This window comes from Ischnura elegans, chromosome 4 (genome assembly GCF_921293095.1).
Source record: "Ischnura elegans chromosome 4, ioIscEleg1.1, whole genome shotgun sequence".
NCBI lineage: Eukaryota > Metazoa > Arthropoda > Insecta > Odonata > Coenagrionidae > Ischnura > Ischnura elegans.
The window spans coordinates 89,487,142-89,510,764 of record NC_060249.1 but is presented as its reverse complement, the minus strand read 5'-3'; the positions used below and the strand labels follow the sequence as shown (position 1 = coordinate 89,510,764).

Genomic DNA, 23,623 nt, shown 5'->3' with positions numbered 1-23,623 from the left:
TAATGCCTGGAGGCTATTTCTTGAAGTCTATGTTACTTAACTACTCATCGTGTAAAACATATGTATAATGCGTCCGCTGTATCTACCGTTCTTTTCACTTGTCTTAGTAGAATTATTTACATCTCTCTTACCACTACAATATAATTGATTTAATTCATTATGTGACCCTTTAACTCGTCCGCATTGACCTCAATGCACTCATGCTTCGTAGATTAAATGCTGTTGATCTTTCCACCAGATAAAGAAAGCTTGTAGTATGTGCGTTTCTCTTTATGAAGAGTGACATGGGTGAATGTAAGTTATGTTTAATGATCTTGTTCAGTGAAAGCAAAATCGTAAAAGCCTGCAACTTAGTTATAGCGCCGTGTGATTCACGTACTTAGGAGCAAAGTAATAGTATTTTGACACTAAGTACTTCGTCAAAAGCGTATCAGTATTTTCCGTATTTCTGTGGTATTTGAAGAATCTCTGCAATTCAAAACTACAAATTAAAGTTATTGATGGAATGTAAAAATGAGAACTAAGTACACAAAGGGATCTGATGTACGTTTTAATACATATTCTCAGTTTGTATATATTCGGACAACATGCAGGAACGCTCGGTAAAATTGGTGAGCGTGATTGGAGACGTCCGATGGAGAGGGCATTTTCTCAAGGGATCTGCTGATAACAATATTAATCAAAACTTTTTTCAAAACGTTTTTATAATCCGTTACTCCAATATAAATGTCTGTCTGTGTTATCTAACCCGAAAAGTTAAGTCTACAGAATTTCCACCCTTGATGTAGAGTATGCATTACATGTGTTGATCTTTAAAAATGTCATGGAAAAATGTATCGTGGGATCCGCTGATAACTATTTCTATGAAACCTTGTTTTTAAACGTTTGCTTAATATTTTACTTATATTTTATATATTTTACAATATAGCTATCTGGGTAATATAACTGGTAAAGTAAATGTAAGTCTTCAGTATTTTCACCAATGATGTAGAATATGCTTTTCGTGTGTTCAAAATTACAAATTACAATTAAAAGTAAAGTATACCACTGCTGGGAGCCCTGTTTTTGGCTATAGCCTCCTCAGGAGTCCGTTCGACGAAGGTAGAGGCATGAGGCTGTCTTTACCCTGTCGCCAAGGTGAAAACCGACCAAAAAATTGGTGCTTTCCTCAAGTCGAGGTGGTCTTTTTCTCCATGGGTTGCTCCTCAGAAACAGGTCGCCTGCGTGTCGGCAGAGCGACCCCTGTGGTAACGGTGACCGTGGGGGTGACTGCGCGTTCCGTGTTGGCACGCCCCTCCTCCGCCCCCGCAGCGCTTTTAATAGCCCTCTTTTGTTTGCGTGTATATTCGCATGTCGCCCGCTAGGAAGCCCCATTCCGTGTCTTCTTGGTTGGTGGTCGCGACAGGTACGCCCTCCATTCGTTTTCTCCCATCACTTAATTGATCTAATTGCGGCGTCTAATTCCTCTCAGCTATGAAGGTTGTATATTTCGTTGAGTTTTCCCCGAAAAAGTGCGTTTCTGTGATTGGGGTGCAAATTAGCGAGTAATGGGCCACTATAGTGATACATTTGTCGTGCTGCTGCTTAAAGTAGAAATTCATTTTTACGTTATCCTAGTTCACAATCGGAGAAAATGTAATGTTAGTGGAAAATCACTTTTTCTGCATTAATGATTGCATTAAGGCAGTATGCGTTTTTGAATGTCTAGATTTATTCGAGTAACTAGTCTTGTTCTTAACGATTTTCTGTTGATTGGATGCGAGGTTAGAGTTTTAAATTTACCTCTTATAACTAATTCAGTATAAGTGATATTTATCGGCTGCCTTAAGGCAGTAATTAAACAGATCGGGGAAATAGTTAGTCATAAATTATATGAGTCCGTCCTATTGTACGTTGACTTCAGTGTCAATTTCAGCTTAAGAACAAGGAGTAGATTTTGCCTTAAACATCGCTTAAACCTTCTTTAAACATACGTTTTAAGAAAGTGTTTTAAAACGCCATTTTTTACCGCCAGAACATAGCTTATGAGTAGAATCAATGTTACAGTTTGGAACTCATTGCAGCGTTGTAATTAATTGATCGTTTGTCGTAATTGTCCCCGGCATTTTTTTTGTCATTGTCTCCGAGAAAGTGGTGACCCACTTTTATTTCTCAGTCAAGATCATTGAAGAGAGTCAGTTCTTAGCTTTCCCAATGGCCGACGAAGCATACCACGGTGCTTGTACGCGCATAGCATTATACGGCCTGTTGATCCTCTTTTCTCTCCGAAGAATGCGATCCGCGGAGTTCTAAAGCAAATATCCATATCGGGCTGGTAAACAGCGGCCTAGCCTGATGATCTTCGGATCATGTTTTGCCCTTCAAACCTTGTCCTCGCCTGGTCACTTCGCTCTCGAAATTTTTGTCCCCACCGTGGATTTATCGCAAGCAGGGAAAGCGAACCGATGGGAGTGGTCCGACACGGTTAGCGGATAGGGTCGCCGACCCTCCCGCCTTCAGTCCTTTTTTGGTTCCCCCATGTTTCGTCTCCTGATTTTTTAAATCAAATCTCGGATCTATCGTGTTTATCCAGTCGGATAGCTAGTATTTTTTCTTGTTCGCACTTTTTTTGGATGCCCTTCATGTCTTGTATTTTTCTGACGCAGTAGTGAAAGCGGAACTTGCAAGTCGGGCTTTATACCAAATTTGTGGCAATAATGCGGCAAAAACTGCAAAGGCGACTGTTTTTTTTAACTTGCATTCTGTTATCCATTTTTGTCGGTATCTGTCATTTTCGAGCGTTCAGCCAATTCAAATTCCTTTCTTCTTCGGCATTCCTTATTTGCATTTGTATTGGAAAGTGCAAGCATAAACATGTGGGAAATATTTCAGGACTAGTTGAGAGGACGTTGTCCTGTTAATTAAATCAACTCCTTTCTCTTTTATCGGGATGATTAATGCACTTCAATCTTCTTGTGTAGTGAAACGGTAAAATTTCTATGTAAATCATATGTTATATTAGATTGCCTATTGTTGACATTAGTAATAGGATATCAACTCTGAATGCTCTGTAGTGTTTTAAACTACTCTGATCGTTTCTTGTGGAAGGAGAGAATTATTTCTGCATGACCAGTGTGTGGTTTCCCTCTCTTGCTCTCTACGTGTTTGAAGCAGTTGACTAGTTACGATGAGCTTCAAGATCTCAATTAGGAGGCACCCGGGTGAGCGGGATGGTTAACAGCGGGAGAGCATCCAGCTAGTCGTTTTCCCTCAATGAATACACGCACTTCCTCTGATAAGCAAGTGTGCCGCTGTGCTCCCTTTCCCGCATCTAGCATCTGCGAAATGGATTCTTCGATGAAGCTTTCCAAGTCTTCGACGTTGAAAAAATACAATTTTTTTCTCACCTGATTCAGGAAAGCGTATTCAGATCAACATTTTGATTGGGTGTTAACTCGGAGAAATATAGCAGCTAGCATCAATCATCCCATCGTAGGATTATTCAGGATGCAGTTCCTATTTTTTAAACTACTAATTGGAAGCAGTGGCGGATCCAGGATAGGGACAAGGGGGGGGGGGTCTAAGAGTATGATTCTTTCTAGTGTAAATTTAACACCCAAAGTGGGGGGGTTATGGCCCGCCCTAGCCCCTCTCTGGATCTGCCACTGGATTGTAGTACACCAAAAACATGTAAAATAGGCTTTAAGTTTGGAGCTAATTTGTATTTCAGTTCGTAAAAGTGGGTAAAAATGTAGGAAAATATAACTAAATACTTTTGGACAAAGTGGTAACCCCCTAAAACTTCCATTTTATCTAGTTTGTTTTTCGACCCAATGGGGTAGGGGGGGTTAATAGTCCCCTTAGGTCCACCACTGATTGGAAGTGAGGTACTTTTTATATTGTGTTACTCCCCGTTTTTCCACTACACACTCATAGTCTTCTTGTATGAGTGGATGCAGTATCCTTGAATGCCTCTCGTTTTACCCTACTGCTACTGATTTCTCCAAGTGTCCCCGAAAAGTGAGGAATATGATTAGGTTAGTGGTCTCATTTTATTCGAGTGAAAATTGGAATACATAAATGATTGCACATTTAAAACATCCCCTTCGTACCTACCGAAATCCCAAGCCGTAGGTATTCGCATTAACTTCACTTCACTATGAAACTATGATGGGCGAGGTAAACGGTAGTCAGAATCAACCAACTGTACTTTAGAATTCAATTTTCTTATATATTTCATATTTTTTCACAATAGCATTCAATAAATTTCTTTTTAATATTTCGTGACTTATCAGTGACTTTCTGTTGTTTATCTTCAGTTACCAATTGCCTGTGAGTCAATTTCTTATCGTGTAACATCATTCTATCATATGGCTGTCGCTGTTTCAATAATTACCGAGAAAGTTCGGCTTGTATGGTTATCATCCTCGTTCATAGCTAGTGGCAATAGTCTCAGTTAGACTGGGTGGCAATGATCGTTTATCGGTCAGTATTCACGTCTTGAGCGGTATCGATGCAGCTCTTCGAAAGCTTGTGGAAGAGACTGTCTATATAGGATGTAATAGCTTTCCGTTTTTATTTTACTTACGTGTCGAAATTGGCACATAATTAATACTTATGTGCTTATTTGCTGGGTAGTTGAACGTTTAAAAAGTGCGTTGTGAAAGTTGATACTATTCGCCTCAAGCAATGAAAGTGGTATATCTCTTAACCACTCATAGTGAAACTTCATAATGCCTACATGAGCAAAAGCAATGCAGTGTGCATGTTTTTGATAGCGTTATGTTTGGTCGAAGCCATATTATTAGCTATATCTTTACTTTCATTTGACTATCTCGAAAGTAGTATTAGGTTCTAGAAATTAGCTGCTTGCATTTGGTCCCTTTGGCAACTTTCTTTGCGATTACGCGCATGCTATCTCTGAGTTTTACCTCTATTATTTTCTTTATTAGTTCCCTTGAGTCATTAATAGCGGAAGTTTTCACTTGAAATATACCTGCACCCGGAGGTTTGTTCTTTTAAACAATTTTTGAACGATATAGGAATGTGAAAAGTTAATCCAAAGTTGTGCATCGTTAAATTGCCTTTTACCCCTCTTTTTATAAATTCAGCTATTTGATAGAATAGGATATTGCGAAATATTTTGTACTAATCGCCGTATTTTATATTTCTTGGTATAAATATCTAGTAAACGTTTGAAGAAATGATTTCCTAGCACTTTTGAAGTGCCGCGTAACAAAGGAAAAGATACGGGACCTGAGTGATAAAAATGAACCATTCGCAATTCGGATTGAGAGATGGATCAATATTGCATACCGAATAATATATGTTGGAACGAAGACGTTAACGAGGCGACCTAATTGATATTTTTGTTTGGTCTTTAATTATTTGTGCCTTGCTATCTTATACTTAAAGTCATATTTTTTTGTAAAAAGTAATCCAGTAATAGTACGCTTACGTAAATCGTTGCTCACTCGGGGGCTTCCTCTTAATCATGTCGTTTTAACCCTGTACCTTTCTAAATAATGGCCTGAATTTGGGATAATTGAGGAAATTTTCTTGCCCCCTCAGTTTCCGTAGTTAAATTTCTTGGTCTCTCTCTGAAATTTCTATTGATGTGATTTTAAGGAGGGAATGGGGAGGATTTCATACGAACACAAGGGTGGACTCTTGATTTGAGTTGAATCGCGGGGAAATTGAAATTAATCTCTTCGACCGAAACTGTTTGAATCCCTTCCGACCGTTTAGAAGTCATTCAAAATTTCCTTCATCTGTCTGGTTTTCTTACTCGATTTTACTTGTATCCCTTGCAAGTTCCTCCTCTTCGCTGTGCTACTTTTATCGCGTTGGCACGACCAGTAACCCGTTTTCTCGTTGATTTCCTGTTGATTGAAAATTGTATTAATCCCCGTCTCTTGAGCCTCGGACATTTCGAATTCCGAATTTCCTCAAGCACGGGATCCGAATACTGATTTTGCGTTTCCCCCTTTTTTTGAAAGCTTGGGTAACTGCAGAGAGAAGCTATTTGGAGCCAAGCCTTGGATATTGGTGGGAATTTAGCATCGCGCTGGCCACCCGACTCATCTCCATTGCCGCCCTCGCGATGTAGAGAAGACCGGTATTGGCTTCTTGTGACGGTATAGAATCCAAGAATTCTCGGGAGAAGGAGTGAAATTCTTCCATATTTGAGGTGCAATTTTCCACGGAAATTAACTGGAATTAACTAAAATAATTAGTGAAATTAATTCGAACTGAATTTCATTTTTACTACATCGTCAAGTTGCAAACGGAGTTGAGCATTGTATGCATGTATTGACAACAGTCACTATATGCACCCTAGCAACATCGATGTAGCCTCGAATATTGAGTCGAATTTTAAGTCATTTTGGTTGAAAATTGCTCCTCGTTATTCTCATAGCGGAAAGTTTAATGCACTGAGGGGGTGTACCGAGAAGGATCTAGTCTAGCTATTATCTTTAATGACTCTAAATTTTGCTCTTCTTCAGAATATATCTAGACTTAGCCTCTTCGAATTTGGCTGTGTTTCTAAAAGTTATTTTGTCAGTGCCTGTTGTTATGTCTGTGGAATTTGATATTATTTCTTTCTTCTATTGAAAGTCACTTGAGTTAATAACGGATCTTAGTGATTTTGGTAATTGATTTGTTTCCTCTCTCAAGTAAAATCTTCCTCGGGAAATTGTGATATAATGTCATTGTTTTTATTGTAGTAATGATTTTGGAGTCTTACTTTGTGCTATAAATGTGTTAACTGTTAGTGATTTTTAGTTGATCATGATAATTCCAACCTTTACGCGCAGGAACATACGTATATTGATAAAGAAAGATCAGTGTGTGTGTGTGTACATCGGAATGGAGATATGTATTGGATTCGTAATACGGTCAATGAAAGTAGGTTTTTTTCGCGTTTTAAAATGCCAACGCAGATTATTCGACCTAATTAAACTGTGGAAGAGTTTCTTACATTGATCGTTGCCTTGTTATTTGTGAAGCATTGTGAACTCCATCTTTGGCATAAAGATCTACGGCTACATATTTGACCGGTGAATGATTATGATAGTGTGTGTCTCTTGTAACTCTGTGTCGTACGAATGTATACCTCTTTCTTTTCTTTATTGCGCCATCAAATTTTGATTTCTCGTGAATGCAAGGGTTTTGGTATCAAATCTATGCTCGTTCTGATTCCTTATCTAACTTAAGGTGCGTTGTACGATATCGTTGGATTCAAGTCTCTTGACAATTACCACACTTTCCAACATTCCTTCTATCATATCATTGTTAAGTGACAACTGGTCTTGGCACTGCATCGCAGTCAAATCTCATTCACGCTCAAAAATTGAATGTGTCGAAATCACTCGTAAAGAAACTAAAGTCAGGGTGAAACTTTCATCCCAGTTAATTATCTTACAGAATTACAATTGAGGGGAAAATAGAAGGAAAATGCATTGAAGAAGGTCAGAAGACAGGTATTTTGGGCTGATTAAGGTGGAAAACAAGAATGAGAACATATGGGAACTGAATGAAATAGTTTGGGAAAAGTAAAAATGCAGAGGGGGCTGCAGTACACCATTCTCTGGATTACGGTACTGTGAATTAATGAATGAATTATAATGAAGCGATAGAGCGGTACCTCCACGTGGACCAAAATAATTATTTTACTTTCCTTTTATTTGTATTCTCTGTGAGTAATGAGTGAAGATTTAAGAAGTAGCTTAGGATGTTTTTTCCTCTTCTCAGGAGTCGGAGGCGTGTATTAAATTGTTGCTCATGCGATGCTCATATGGCGTGGTTGAGCAATTATTTCCAGCCAGGTCTTCGAAATGGAGCCGCTTATGTCACGGTCTTGGGCATTTTCCCTTCACCGATCACGTTTACGGCCATGCTGTCGTAAAGAGGCCACCGCGAACGTGCTCCAGACTAGGGCTAGTGTCTCTGTACTCTATGGCGATAATCTCGATTCGTCAATACGAGCTGTTTTTTGCGACCATTTCGGAATATGTAGACCTTAAACTGACGTATGATTGCTCAATTATTTTTTCTCAGGCCGTGGGCTTGAACGCGTGCTCAATGGAGGAGGCTTTTAACAGTTCTCGAGGCGCGCGTGATAAGGGTTGATGAAAGATCGCTACCGTGTCTGGAGATGAGGGAATCAATTGCGGTCGGTCTTCAGTGCACGTGCGTGATTCAATCCTTGTTCATCGGTTTGGAATCAAAGACACCGTTACAATCTTTTGAGCCTTGAAATGGCAGCTTTGAGATTCAGATGACTGGTCCGGTTGATGATTCACGCTATTTGTCGCTCTTATTAATTTTTATGTTGCTATTTTTTTAAGTTCTTTCACAAATTGCTCTCATATTGTGTAAGACCGTGTAAAGAAAACAATTTTGCCGTTTCAAGGTATTCAGCTACGATTTCATTTCGTTATGTTTCGAATGAAGTGATATGTTTGCCGCCATTGAAATGCACTTCGCTCAGAAAATCAATGTCAGTGAGACTTTGACTCATACTGCTACTTTTTCACTTACTTCATGTGTGTTAAACTAAAAAATAGAGATAATAAATTTAATGATAGAATATTTAGTAATAAGTGGTGCAATTTCTTATTTTTCTATTTTAAAAGAAAGTGAATTTACTGTGGGCAAACTTTTCCGATGTAGGAGAAATCAAAAAAGCCAGTTGCACGAATTTCTATCATGTGCATAAAAGAATGGCATTTGTGTTAGCATTAAATTTGATTTTCGGGATCATCTTTCTTCAGAATATTTTAGTTCTACTCTTTTTCGTTTAATATCGTAAGTCTCATTCCATTGAGCTGCTACAGGTACACAAAAAGGTGTACAACATTTAGTTCTTTCGTCAGTTTGACAATCCCTTACCTATTCGCTATTGGTGCCGTCCATTGGTGAGGGTCTACGTCTTTAGTTCATAATTTGCAACTTCATAGCGTCAAAGGGTTTCCGAATAGAGATTTGTCTGGTCCGCGGACCGTATTTCGGTAGTGATCATGTCTAAATAAAGTTTTGGGTTGTACCTGCAGCTGGTGAAGAGTCATCTATGCCACATCTAGCACCTTCTGCTATCGCCAAATATCGGAGAGATGCTTATTAAATATCTAGTTATGTTGACTATTTGCGCGATTTCGGGTTCTTTTTAAGAAGTATGCGTGAAGTAGTGTTACATATTTCCTAATATGTATGGTCCCTATTTTGTGTTATGCGAAGTCAAATCGATGAATTTATTCACTGTGATGCCTAATGATAAACTACAAATTTGTTACTCGTCTTGTGATCGTATTTAAATCGAATCCATAGTTTCTTTTATTCATTATAATCTTAGTGTGATTCTATATAGCTCCAATTTTATAAAATTATAATATTTATATTGTAATATAATATTATATAATAATACTATAAAATACCCCTAACATATGTATATTACAATATTAACATGTTACATTGTTTTTTTTCTTTGAAATTATGCTTCTCATATTTCTTAAGAGTTTGATAGCAATATGGTCCATCTATGAGGAGTCGATCTGCTCTCTAATGTGAAGCAAAAGTCCGAAACGGTGTGCGTGCATATTTTCTTACCTGGGGATAGAGGTATTATGCGGAGGTGTGTTGCGTAACCTGAATTCTTATTTTTCCTCCCCCGCGGGGGGTGGAGTGGCCTAAATATTCATTTTCTCGCTGGCTGGTTGGCTTTCAATCCTTTGGCTGTCACTTTCTCGCCAGCGTGGCAGCATCCATTATACTTTGCGGTACGTCAAATTACTCAATAAATTGTTGTCAGTCGCCAGGGGACACGTCGTTTTGTTAAGGATTTACAAAACCTCAGTTTACATTTTTTATCGGTTAGCATGCTGAATTCGCTTATGTCTTTCTGTCCTTGATTCTATTCGAATATTCATAATTTATTATATCTGATATTATGCTGGTATGCTGAAATTTTACCGTGGAAACTGGGAGGAAATCTTTTACGTTATGTATGTAATATTATAGGTGAATACTTCTTCAAACCTGTGCTTCGTAATTTTTGCTCCCACCGCGTTACATCAAATGTGAAGGTGGTAAACATGCTAAATATGACTGTAGTTCACCTTTTAAAGTGATGAAATGAATAGGAGAAAGCCATTGTTTAAAATTTTAAGGTTTTTTGTTGGAAAGATAGAGCGTAACAGACGACAAATTTGGTACTGGGGTTTATTCTCTCCGCTTTTTCTCCCTTCTCTCGTGATTGATGTTTGGGACTTAAGAATCCTCACTGCTTGTGTCAGTTCAGCTTATTGATTGTTACAAAGTGTTTGTTTATTCACTCTCTAAGGGGAGCTGGAAAATCTTTGAAGGTGTTCGCCTCCCCTTAAAAGAATATAATCTTGTAGCGCGCGTTTAGACCTTTCTATTAGACCTTTCGCTCACCCGTGGTGACCTCTAGCCCGACTCGGACTCTCGATTTCTCGGACCAACCGGTCACCAGTGACCTCTTTCCCTTCTCCTCCCTACTAGTTCGTGTCCCTGTCAATTTTCCTGGCATTAGTCACTGTTCAGCATTCCTGGGGCTACCCTCTTATCTTCTCTCCTTGAATCTTCCACCAGCTGTTCCTTCTGCTCTTAATAATGCACTTTTCACTCTTCAGTCATTTGTGTCAGTTTTCTTTTTACCTTCATCTATAATTGATGTTCTCTCGAGTGCTAAATTGCTTGTAAGGAAAATCACTTTCTCTATTATTTTTATATTATCAATCCTCTGTAGTAGTTATGATTTCGAGGCTTTCAGGATGGAATTTTCCTTTCCTTTCATGTGGGTTCTTAAATTTTGTAACAAGCTAAATCCTGCGATTTTTATTGAAAATATTTCAATAGATAAATGAAAATTCTGACTGCGGTTCTTTGAAATTTAATTTAATTTTATCGTATACAAATAATGCATTCCTTGTAACTCATAGTTGGTATCTTTCCCTAATGACTTGAGGTGATTTTCATTGAAGATCCCCCAGAGAAAACTTTTACTCCCCTTCAAATGCAAATAATCTTAAACATAAGGGTCTTGAGGCCTCTCTCGTGTGTGTGTTCTCAGGAACGCCAATTAAGTTCGCACGAGAAATCTTTCTTGACGAAGTTGATGGCATTTTTATGAACCTGTCGAGAGAACTGGTTGACGAAGCCTCACTCTCTCCAATTCGGTGATGTGCTGTATAAAAAACGGATGTTGGAAAGGTTGATAACTGGATTTTTATGGAGAATGAAAATGATTTCCTGCCGTCATAAAAACTACGTTCCATTGTGAAAAATGTGAGTGATCGGGTGTTGGGGATAGCGATAGCGAAAGTATTTGTTTTTTAACTTTTCGAAATCACTATTGTGTAGAATTGGTTAGAGGAATCTTTAGTGTCTAGAAGCCGGTGTAGTATCGAATTAATGGTAGTAAGTCTAATTCGTACGAGTAACTTTAAAGTATCTTTAAAAAAAACCTCGAGCTTACTCTTATATAAGAACCTGGTTAAAATATAATCTCCTGCTCTGTAGCATCTTCAAGATATTAAATGGGTAGAGCCATGATGTAGCTAAAGAAACGGCGCAAAAAATTAGTCTTCGATTAGGTTTTCTAAGTTTTCGATTCCATCTGCTAGAGCAATCTTTCATGGCTTGGATTGCATCATTTGAGTAACTTAGCGAAGTGATCGTTTCTTTTATGCCTACATAAGATTTTGTTGGGAGTAGCTTTATTTGTTTGACTTTGACCAAAATATTTGTTTTTCCAAATATTTTCCTCTCGTACACACATTTGGGATGAAGTAACTATTGTCAAGTAAAAAAAATACTTCTTTAGTGTATTATAATGAAGCCAATAACGTTCTTAAGTGTCCAAAAAAGCGGTTTGTTTATTTTCAGAGACGAAAATCCTGAGAGCGCTAAATGACCAGTTTGCTTTCTTGATGGCTTGTCGACCGACTATACACCTATTTACCCATTGAATTCAACTCTCCTTGCGTTGATCATCTTCTTTCCTCGTAAGGTTCATTACTCACTGATGAGTAATAATGCTTCATAATAATTTCATTTTTACGTTCATTTTACACCATCGATTGATTATTCCAGTGTGTATCGTAAAGATGCTTATACAAACTTCTATTTATCTCATGTAATATTATTTTATACTGTATTCGCTCTATGTTTTTATCATTAAATTTTTAAGTTTAGCTATGTTGGCATTACCGTAGCATTTTCAAGACGTACCTAGTAAGAGTAGAAAAATTTAGTTTTAACATTTGCTTTGCTTAACCTTTTAATAAAAATATTTTAATTCCATGGGAAAATAATGACGGGGATTTATTCTCTTGTAATAAGGATTTTGCTCGATTTGATATCAGATTTTACCTTTATTTAGGTCTATTTGTGTTTCATTTCTCCGAATCTATGGTTCAGATATTTGCCCGACGATATAAGTGTGTGTTGAACCGTGACGCTCGGCGGCTATCTACCTCAACCTTGGCTTTTATCTCGTTGAAAGTAAACGTGGTCAGATAATTAGGATGTACTTAATAGTATGCATATATGTTTGTTGTACCTTATGCTTAATTGTGTGCATTTTTCATGTTTGAATACCATTGGCGGCTTATTGCGGTATCATATTCCCATGTTACTAGGATATTGACGGAACAGCTGTCACATTTGTTTTCGGATAGTTAGCTGAAGGTTTTCCTATTTGTTAGCTTCGTGACAATATTTAATTTGCAATTCAATTACCTCGTGCACCTTGACGCTATTTTGCCTCCATTAGGTGCGGTACTCCATGATGGCGAGCACCTACCCTTTCCCTGAAATCCGTGAATCCTCGATCAGAGTAGCATGGTGACATTAGCTGCTTGTATTTGTTTTACTTTACTTGTAAATATACATAACTGTCTTAATTTTTTATTACCGAAAGACATGCGTGAGTCATTGCGGATCTTCATTCCAACGCTCCAAGGATGTTTTTAGAGTTTCTATGAGTGTTTTTTTAATTAAGCTGCATTTTTTCCTAATTGTTTGTTCCAAACCAATAGTTACTCGACTATGCAGTTGTCGTCTGGTGTATGTAGATACTTTGACGCTCTCGCGGCTCCATGAAGTACACTTCCCCCCGATGACGGGCAGCAAACCTTGTCCTTAGATCTGTCCCTCCCCCAGTGACCTCTTTTCTTCTTTCTCGTCCCCTGCTGGGCTCAAGAGCGAAGCCGGATTAGGTCAAGGGGTTAGCGTTTTCCCTTCTTCGGCAGATCGCCTGCTCCTCCTCCGGATTAAACGGATTGCCCGGGTGTGGAGTTGTCGTCGTCGGCGGCCAACCAAGTGCCTGGCGGAAGTTGAGAGGCTTTTTAAAAACCCTCCAGTCCGTGTCGCCTCTCACTCCCTCGCGATCTCGAAGCCCTCGTTCTACACTAACCCTATTACCGTCACACACAATCGTCCCCCAGAGTTTCATCGTCGCCGAAGTGTTTGCCGCAGCAGCAGTCTGAGATCGGTCGCCATCTGAGGAGGAACTGTCGAGACATGTGATTGGTCCCGCAGAAGCCCCGTTCATGGCAGCTTTACTTGGCGTAACTTGGCCTATTTATACCGAAAATAATAAGTAAAATATTCTTTTGATATCAGCTCAGATTGTGCATCAATAATAAGTCGATCGTTGAAGTCTTTTGATTGTGTACTGGGACTACAGGGGAGTGTTGTGGTCCAGTGGGTTGGGCTAATGGCCTAAGGTTCCGGCTTTCAAATCCGCGGTTAGGCTTTCAGATACCTCCCAAGTATTTGATGTGCGAAGTGGCCTAGGAATAGGAACTGGCCTCTTCTTGACTTTCCTGAATTTATGTTCGTTCGTAGTGAGCTCTTACCTCAAATTCGAAATAGTCTCTCCTTGAGACGCTTGATCAGTTAGTGAGTGAGGACTTTCGATGTAGATTACCACGTTCTTCACTATTTACCTGAATTGAGTGAGAGTTCACCCAGGTCTCAGTGACTACGGTACGTTGATGAAGTTAGACATGTATAAATTTTTGTGAACTAAAAGACTCAATAATCCAGATCTGAACTCTGTAATTAAGTCGAGTCAAGATAAGTTGTTGTGAAAGGGGCTTTCAGTATGGTTTTGAAGCTAACTGTGACTACTCTCAGAAGAGATACCGCCGTCCATTGTTGGTACAGCCGTCCCTGAGGGCGTTGTGTCTCCCAGTAGCAGGTGGCTGATGTGCTTTAAATCCCGTCTGGTCGGCGGAAGGAGATAATTTCCTTCGGAGCTAATAGAAAGCAACTGTAATCAAGTGTCCCCCTGTCTTCGCTCTCACCCAGTGCCCAAGGCGTTCAGCGAGGAGCAGGTAGTGACTGTTCTGCACTTTCCTCTGCATCCCTGAGTATACCCATATGGGCGTGTAAGTCATTTGAAAAAATCGGTAATGTAAGAGAAGTTTCTCACGCTTGAGTAGATGGAATACATTCATCGTGAATTCCTGCGGAGGAAAGCAACGCTTTGATTTCATATTAAGTATTGACGACGCCTGATTTTTCGGAGATCTTGCTGTGAATCGAATTATGGATTTTGCAAATGTGTATGTTAGGTATGTTAAATTATGTTCAACATATTCAGACTTCAATTGGTGGAAGTTAGACATATTTAAATAAATAAAAGATCGTAGCACTTTTAATAATAATAATAATTAATAATTCTTGTGGAAAAGTGCTACGATCTTTTATTTATTTAAAAATGTTAAATTATGATTATTTCCTCATGCAAACATGAGAGAAGGGGTGTTAGCATTGTGGGCGTACATTGATGGCGCGTTAGTTGACGAAAACCATGATTTACCTCGTCGTTTCTCATTCTGGTATCGAAACCAATTAATGCATTCTTAGTTTTCTAAAAATTACCCAATTTTATCATTGCATTTTCTCTTTATCAAGTTTACTTTCTTGAATGATGAAACCTTTTTGGTGTTCAATGTCTGACTGCCTGAAAGTTGTACAAATTCTTGATAGTATAACTCGATGGAGTGTTCTTTGATCGTGAATCCGTCTTTTCGCCTGGTTTTGTGTCGTCTAGGTGTTGATGTATTTGCTGTGGAATATTTAGATTGCGACAGGGTCGTGAATCATTGGAAATGAGTAAATCGTGCGCTGGAGATTACGGCTGCGTGATACTCGAGCGCATTTTTGAAGTGACCTGCTTTTTTTATCGAATGGCTGTATCTGTGATGTTAGTGAAGCCAGTCTTGCTCTCACAGCGATTCCTTGGAGAAACCTCTTCATTATATTCATTTGTTTCAATTACCTATGAGTAAAATTTACTGAAGATATAGTGAGTGATAAATGTCAAAGCACGAAAGTATTCATGGAAAAAATAACATGTGTTGTCTGAGATGTGCTTGTATTAAACTCAGTACCAATATTTGAATAATTAATTTCAATATCAAATTTTGTTAAAAAAATATAAAGAACCTTTTTGCTTGTATGACATGATTTCCCATGAATCCTATATTGTTTGGTACTAGATAACCTTATTCTCTATTGGAATGATATTTTTCGGTCTACCTCTTTTTTCAGTACAGTTCTACTTGTTAGTCCTGTCATTTTAGTTTCATTATTGCTTCAGTTTGACCTCAGCGTCTGATTGGATATCATCGTAAATTACTATATCGTCTTCGCCTCGGTAAAAGTCGAGTTGAAGGTACTGGCTGGTCTTGGATTGCGCTTCTTTCTTTGTGTTTTCTAATCAGCCACTGTTTGCATATTCATCCTATCGGGAGTCATTAATTTCGCATCCCCAACGATAACAACCTCTCGAGATTATTGCAACCTAGCACAACTTACAATTCGCTTTTACTCCACCCTTGTGTCCCTGCTTTAATCAATAATCTTTTCATCTCTCCCCCTCTTTCGGGCTGGATCCCGACTCCACAGTTGCGAGATTTTTGACCCTTCGCTACTACTTCAATTGCCAATATTTACGATCTCCTATAATTACGGCACAAACCGCGCAAAAAATCTGAAATCGATTTCAGAGGACGTACGGTAATTAGCGTGTTCAGTATTATTTCCTGTGGGTTCCTGGAATCCTAATGAGACATTCGCCCTAAATTTTCGTCCCTAATATGAATAATCTTATGGCATGTTACCTAATGTATATAAATAATTTGAATTGAGTTTTTCCGTTACTTGTTTTGCAATTTAACATGCTATTAAAATCAAGAAAAAATATAGGTATAGCGAGATGTATTATTTAATAATTAATAATATTTTGACGCGCTCTTTCTTAGATAGTTTTTTATCGCGATAGATAAAACTATCCTCCTTGTCAATAGCTAATTTTAAAGTGAAAATTTAAACTTTTCTCAACTAATGACTATGCGAAGTCGAGTACGCTATTTTAAGGTGTTGTGAACAAGTCTGTCAGCCATCCCATCCCTCACAATCGGACTGGCCATCAATCTCCTGCCGTGAGTGCGAGCCTAATAAGCGAGTCGGAGAAATCTCCGCGGAGACCCGAGGCGCCTCCCTTGACGACCCGGCGACGACGTCGGCGCGAGGAAAAAATTCAGCCGGTCGAATGAAGAGATAAGCGTTTGTGTTTCTTCGGGGATTCTTTCTTTCCCGGCAGGAGAAGAGAGAGCGTTCTTTGGTTGGTCGTTCGGGGAGAGAGTAAATCTTCTCTGCCAGGAGGTGAGTGCATCGTTTCCGCCGTGCATAGGCTTCTCGATCTTCGTCGCGAACGATTGTGTTCTCCTCATCTCGCTTCGGTTCACGCATCGGAGGACGCTGCGTAGTCTCCATTGTGCGGGAGCGCTAGGGCAAACTATAAAGGTTCGTGTGAGTTCCTCATTTATTTCTGTATCTACCAAGTTCCTCTGGATTTGCTACACTCGTGTCAATACTTGTATTGTTTCCTCAGTTCGCGCAGTGGATATATTTTTCGCTGTGAAGTGGTTTATTAGTGGAGTGAATAAAATTTCAATTTTAAACTTCGTTGTTGAAAGTATGTATTTAAATAGTTTTCGGCATTAAAAAAAAGTAGCACGAAATGGATTTCCATTTCCCATAAATCGAAGATGTCAGATGTGATTCGGACCCACCGAAAATAGTATAAGTGGATTTATTTTTGTTTATTTTCTTCTTAGTGTTAGATAAAATGTTCTTATCTTCGAAGTCAGGGGAATTAGGTGTATTTTGTCGTCCGGCGCCATCATCATTTCATGATGTTTGTAACCAATATAAAATGTATGCTTTACAATTGCCTCAGTGTGTTACTTTGTACATTTCTTTGCGAGCACGTAATATCCGTCTGGTTCTTTATTTTCTGTACCGGGATTTTTCCTTTGTATTTTATCTTGTGAGTTTATTTTTGACATTAGGGATATTAAGCTCCCTTAGGAAACATGTCTTTTTAATCTTTCTGTGCGGAAAAAAACTAGTTAATTGTTAACAGATTGTATTGTAAATAGTCAGTGTCCCCGCATCCCTTGCCGTACGTTCTTGTATGGGACCTTGAATTTCAACGTGAAGACTCATTGAGTTTCTGTTGAGATATAATCCATACGTCATCTTCTCATTCGGAGGATCATCGGTCGTTAAACTCCCTTCGGGATGGACTCCATTGTTTTGTCTTATTTTTCCCGGAAGGGGGTGTGTGCATGGAAACGTTAGCTTTTCGGCACGTGGTAATTTACATGTCCTTGCGGAACCCCTCTCCTGATGCATTTGGATTTAATGATCGCCTTCAGGCTCAGCTCGAGGGATTGCATGAGGAAATACGAGTTGCAAAGCGGCTCAGCGGATTGTGGATCTCTATTCTATCTCACGGACACCTGCGGAGTATTGAACGGTAGTAATCACGGGGAAGGCACGCCGGTAATTAAAGAATGTGCGAGCAACTTGTTTTGTATCCTTCTGGATGGCAGGGAGGGAGTTCTCCGACCATGCGGCCCCGCCCTTGTCCCATAACACGCGTGACTGTGTCTGTGTGTGTGTGTTGCCCGGAGCATAGCGGGAGTTCAACCTTTGCCGAGGTTGAACGGTTCATTGACCGACCGGGAATCGTCTCTCATTTTTTTCTTCTCTCTTCCTTTCTGTGTGCAGGCCGAGATCGCCGCCATCTTCGCTCTCAAGGGCGAGATCCTGGACGTGAACGTGTCAGTGAATCGCTTCCTGACGGGCACGGCGCAGCCCGTCCAGTGTCCGTCGGTGACGACGACCGGCAGCCAGGGTCAGGACGGCGTGCAGACTCCGGACTCGGGCCGCCACGCCGACTACGCCTTCCTCAAGGACGAAGTGGCGGAGATGTACCGCGATTGGGACGACTCCCTGGGAAGGTGAGTGTGTGTTGTGAATTGTAGGCTGGTGGTGGGACATGGATTAAGACTGCAGCTCACAAGGGAAGGCGATAGGAGTCATTATAATGTTGCAATCCTAAGATTGATGTACTGCTGTCCTCCTTTTCTTCCTATCCATCCTTCTTGATCTGCCCTGGGTGCTGCTGGTCCCTTGGCGTTCCTCTTCCTTCTTGTCTATAATTTTTTCCCTTTATTATGATTCCCTCTGAGACAGCAGTTAAGAGGGAAATTCCGTAACCGTCGTATTCTTCTTATTGTAGGCGTACAGTGATGCATAGTGTCCTTTCTTCTCCTGGATTTCTACATACCTCCTTATTCCTCACCCTATCTGTCCATTTTATCCTCAGTGTCTTCCTCAAGCACCAGCTATGGAAGGCCTTTTACTTTTTTTCTGATCACTTTTCCGATGGTTCAAGCTTCTGAACCATTGAATGCTACCTCCCGCTCGAAAGTTTTCACGAGCTGTCTCCTGATCTCCAGTCATATGCTCATCGAGCATAGTAGCGATCTCTTCGCCATGAAACTCCGCCTTAGATTGGAATATTCGACGCTTGGTGTCTGTAGTGCTTCTACCGTGCAAATGTACTACTCAATGAAAGGAGGAGGCAGCAGTCCTTCCCATAAAAGTATGATTCATGCTTCTAATTCTCTCGATTTTTAATCGGTTTTAAAAATTGCCCACATCGCGGCGATGAGCGCAGTGCGATCCATTTATTCTCAATATTCCAATAGATTATGTGTTCCCCGCGTTGTCGCTAACGCGGTTCGGTGGTTTTGTATCAAGGGCGCAACATAGGAGCGACCCCAGTCCGTCTCATAAAAAGTTTGATTTATACAGCCACATATCCTACGTTTTAATCTATTTCCAAGAATGCCCGCGGTGATGAATTCAGAGCGAACCAATAGTTCTTAATATTTGCAATGGGGTATTTGCATTCGCGAGGAACTTCATTGAAAAATTGTGATTTCGATTGATTATATATCAGTACGCATGCAAATTTCGTTTAACAGCCCTAATTACAGTTCATCTCCCAGTGAAATTAATATCGCTGTATAGTTAGCGGCGCGATTGGCGCCTTATGTGAACCCATGTAAATGCACGATTGGAGGCTGTACATCTTGTGGTCGGCTGGAGACTCCTCTCTGGTAATATTCGTGCGAGAAGGATTTGAAGTCGTGAATTCGAAAACAACACGGGCTCATTCAGCTAGGTTTTTGGGGAACGAATTTCTCTACAGATCTTCAAAGCTACAAAATCCGTCACTTCAACTTTTTTCCATGAGTTGATATGTAACAATATGCGCTATCCATTCATAGAAAATAAATCGAAGCAACACCCGTAGCAGTCCCAAATATATCAAAAACTGTTCATCCCAAATTCCTTCGGGAAACTAGTATCGTTTTCGATGTAAATAAGGAGTGCATCACTGCTCCTCTATTGGAAGTAATATCTTTCCGTGTAACTGCTTTCTAATGAGTTTCATCCTCAAGGTTACGCCGAAAACCAGGTCGAATTCCGCGTGACCGAATGTTACCGTGAGGTGAATGTCCCAGATATGAATGGGAAACTACCAGATTGGTTAGGAAATGGTTTTTGTGTTTATAATTCGACTTCTATTTACTCCAGAAAATATAGAATTGAATACTATAAAATAGATGAATGAGAAAAACTAATTGCACCAACAATTTTCACGTTTCGCAAGTAATTGTTTGCAAAATAATAATAGGCTCATAAGAGCATCTGATGTACATGTTGTTTGGGTATTGCTAGATATCGGGAAGTTGACTGCCAATATTTATTATCCTTTTTTGACGTTTTTCTCGTTATAAACTAGTACCGTATTTATCGGTCAATCCGTTTTATAAATTATGTAATCTTTATTTCATCTTTCTGTGATTACGTATTGACGGTTCGCGCGACTCTGTGGTTAATGTCCATCTCTGTTTATTAATTATGTAACCAATAATTCTTCACTTTACCTGACTTTTTTTCAATCGTGTTATAGAAATTAATCTTATTTTTTATCCGTTACCTAGAACTGATATTCTGTATTACAAATGTTAAAGAAACGCAAAGACATCACGTCAATTGATAAGCTAATTTTACCCTGTTTGAATACTCATGTCTGTGAATGCTTGAGCACGTGAGTGAGTAAAGGATATCTATAAAGATCTGAAGTGATATAAACTCTTAGAACAGAAGCTTATATTTATAGCCATGTGTCACTCATTGCGCAAGAGAGTGTGAACTCGAGACGTATGGCATTTGCATGTTCACGCATCAACCTGCGTGGCTTCATCGTTCGTGTAAACAGAGCTTATAAGCGTGAGCTTGCTGTCTTCGGGCTAACGAATGTATGCAGTAGGTAGGCTTCCTTCCTTCAATCCCAACTGTGTATGCATTTTTAGTTTGCTGAATGTATTTATGCCGTCGTAACCGTCTTGCGAATTGTGCGCCTCCGGCCCTGCCTCATGCGAACAGATTTTTCAATCTTTTTACGGTTGCTACCGTTGAGCACCCTTCAATTATCAAGTTTCTCTCAGTTGTGATGGGGAACTCAACAAGCCTCGGGCCCATCTAGCTCTTCCCCGCTCTTTTACCTTGTCATTACTGCCAATTTGAAGTTTCTTTATCCCCACTTCTGCGGATGCTTGCGGGTTGAAAGTAATTGCCTTGGTAGCAAAACTACTCGGCCGTCTTGCCTTTTACCTTGCCCGCATCTCAGAAAATTTGAAACAGCGCTCTAAGTGGTGGTGCAGTAACCTAAAGCTGACATGAACATCAAACCCCAACTTTAGTATTATCACGGGAAATGGAAAATGTTTGCAAATGGAAGAAATGCAAATAGAAAAAAAGTTGGCAGTGAAATACTTGTACACATTATGAAACTCTGAATCTTTATTTTGGGAAAATGGAAAAAGTTTTTGAATTAAGTATGCATATCATTTATTTAAATTCTGACTTTTATCCGTTGTAAGTGTAAAATTTACTCTGAATTAAATTTCCAATCGAAATAAACAACACGAACAGAAACGCTATCATCGTAGTCAGTCGAACATACAAGATTTCTTATTCTTCCATTTCAATGTAAACCCCACGAGCAGGGGCCAAAAATCACTCTTACTTGCATTTTTTCGAAGGCCAAAAGGCATTCATTCTCGCCATTATACCCCTCAGCTGTTTTGGTATGGCGGAAAAAACTCCATTATGGCTATGGAGAACTTCGTCATTAGGAGACCTTGCAAAAACGTGGCTTCTTGATGGTTCTTTTTTATGGCCAGGCAGTTGTTGTTCGGAGAAGGAATTCCTTTATAATAAAAAGAGCGTTTCGGATCCCTACATACGCAGGTTATAGGTACTGATAGTGAACATAGCGTAAGGAGCCAAATCAGTGTGTCAGAAATATTTCGATATGTCTCTTAGTATTTTTTTTATTAGTTAAACGCGAGTTTTTTCGCAAGTTACAGTTTTTGCAGCGAATCATTGCTTCTTGATATTTCCTCAAATTTTACATCTAGAAGCGCATTTTAAAGCAAAATTATTTTGACGTACGAGTCTGAAGTAGATTTTTAATTCTTTTGTTGGTATGACGAGGTATTTTGTTTCCTGTAGGTATTCTAAAAAAACTTAAGGTTGCAGCTTTATTCGCAGGTGAAGCGCATTGGGAATGTTTGTTACTTTGAGCCCTCTTATTGAATGCGTCTTGCTCTGTTTCTAATTTATTAAAAAAATATATTTCTGTCTGCGTGTTTTTCGGGAAAAATTCTATTTATGAAACTACCTCAGTAAACTTTTTTTGCCGGGGATACCGATGTAGAGAACCTTCCAAACTACCGCTCCTCTGTGTTTTTTTCTGGCTGGATGACTTTTTTCTCGGAATCAATTCTTTTATTATAATAACCTTAAATTCGAAGGTTCCTGTGTGCAATTTGAGGGGGTAGGGTGGTTTGGTGGGGGTGTTGGGATGGGGTTGGCTCCGTGTTTTATTCTCCCCGAAGCTTTTTTCCCTCTGCGCGACCGGTTTCGAGTTTACGTCACCGCCGCCTGTTCCTTTCGTTCCTTTTCGCCGACGCGCGATGTCTTGGGATTCGGGAAAGGGATGAGGCAGTTAGTTGTGTGTGGAGCTGAGTCGCGCGTCCGGGAGGGACCGCTCAGAGCGTGGCTGGGAGCCGAGCACATCGGCCGGGCGATCTTGGATTCATCCTCCGGGTAGAGCGATGAGCGCATCGTCTTCGCCTCTCTCCGCTGCATCTTCTCTCGTGCAGGAACGGTACTTGGTGAGTACCGCCCAGGGAATGAGCCGTATGCACGAAAGTTTGTGTGACACCGCTCAGTATTTTTTCTATTCATGATTGTCGGCAGCGTGTGGAAGATGTGTAACATCTTGATGAACTTATCGGGAAAGAGGAGTTGGCTCTGTGCTCTGATAAATTTTTCCTGACTACGCGTGTCGATAGCTTAGCTTCAAGGCCGTAGCCGAAGAGTATTTAGGGATATAATCGTTTGCCGTGAGGGTACATTTGAAAGGGGGTCCATTTATTTTTCATTTTGTACATTCCTAAGACCTCATTTCCGATTTATTTTAGGGAGGTTTTGAATCTGTTACCTCTCGCTCGCTACCGTCTTGCATAGCTTCATCTTTAGGTAGTGAAATTGTGATTGTTATATCCTTTATTGAATCACTTGTCTGAGTAACTAATGGTGGTTCTTATTCTTTGACATTAGCAGTACCAGAATGAAGGGACTGTGGCAATTTACAATTCGTTGCTTTACGTAATCAGAAATGAAATTTCCACAATAGCCTCTATCGATTTGGAAACGATAACTATTTGATAACTAGTGTAACCTTTAGATCTTAGGAAAGAGACTATTTTTGACACTTTTTTCTTCGCACAGATTCTTATTTCGCCTGCGGCGTTCTTCGACTAATTCAATTGCAGGCGGCGCTTCACGCGATACACTTGCGGCCGCCCGCCATGTCTTTTATTTCCCACCCGCCCCTTCTCTCCCTCAGTCTAGTTCGCAGCCAGTCGCCACCCGCCGGAGCGCAAACCGCGAAGTCTCCTTGGAAGTGCCTCTTCCTCGAAAGTCGTCCGTCTGCCGCCATTCTTCCCATTCTTGGGATGTAGGTGCTTAGCGGCGTGATGAAATGTAATCTAGGGAGTTCATCCCCCTTCTTATTGGCGGTTGCTAATAATAATAAATATTAATTTTAATAACCCAGGATGCCGATTATATTAGAGACTGTGACTACAATTGAAGCAATGAGCTC

General features: G+C 39.9%; 1 protein-coding gene across 4 annotated transcripts in view; it reads left to right on the top strand.

The window, feature by feature from the left end:
* The window catches only part of LOC124157751, a 712,413-nt gene that overhangs the window by 674,957 nt on the left and 13,833 nt on the right, over positions 1-23,623 (top strand). For all 4 annotated transcript variants that reach the window (XM_046532751.1, XM_046532752.1, XM_046532750.1 and 1 more), the window contains one exon: positions 18,097-18,329. In XM_046532751.1, the coding sequence (XP_046388707.1) occupies positions 18,097-18,329 (233 nt within the window). The remainder of the gene's footprint in view (positions 1-18,096; positions 18,330-23,623) is intronic.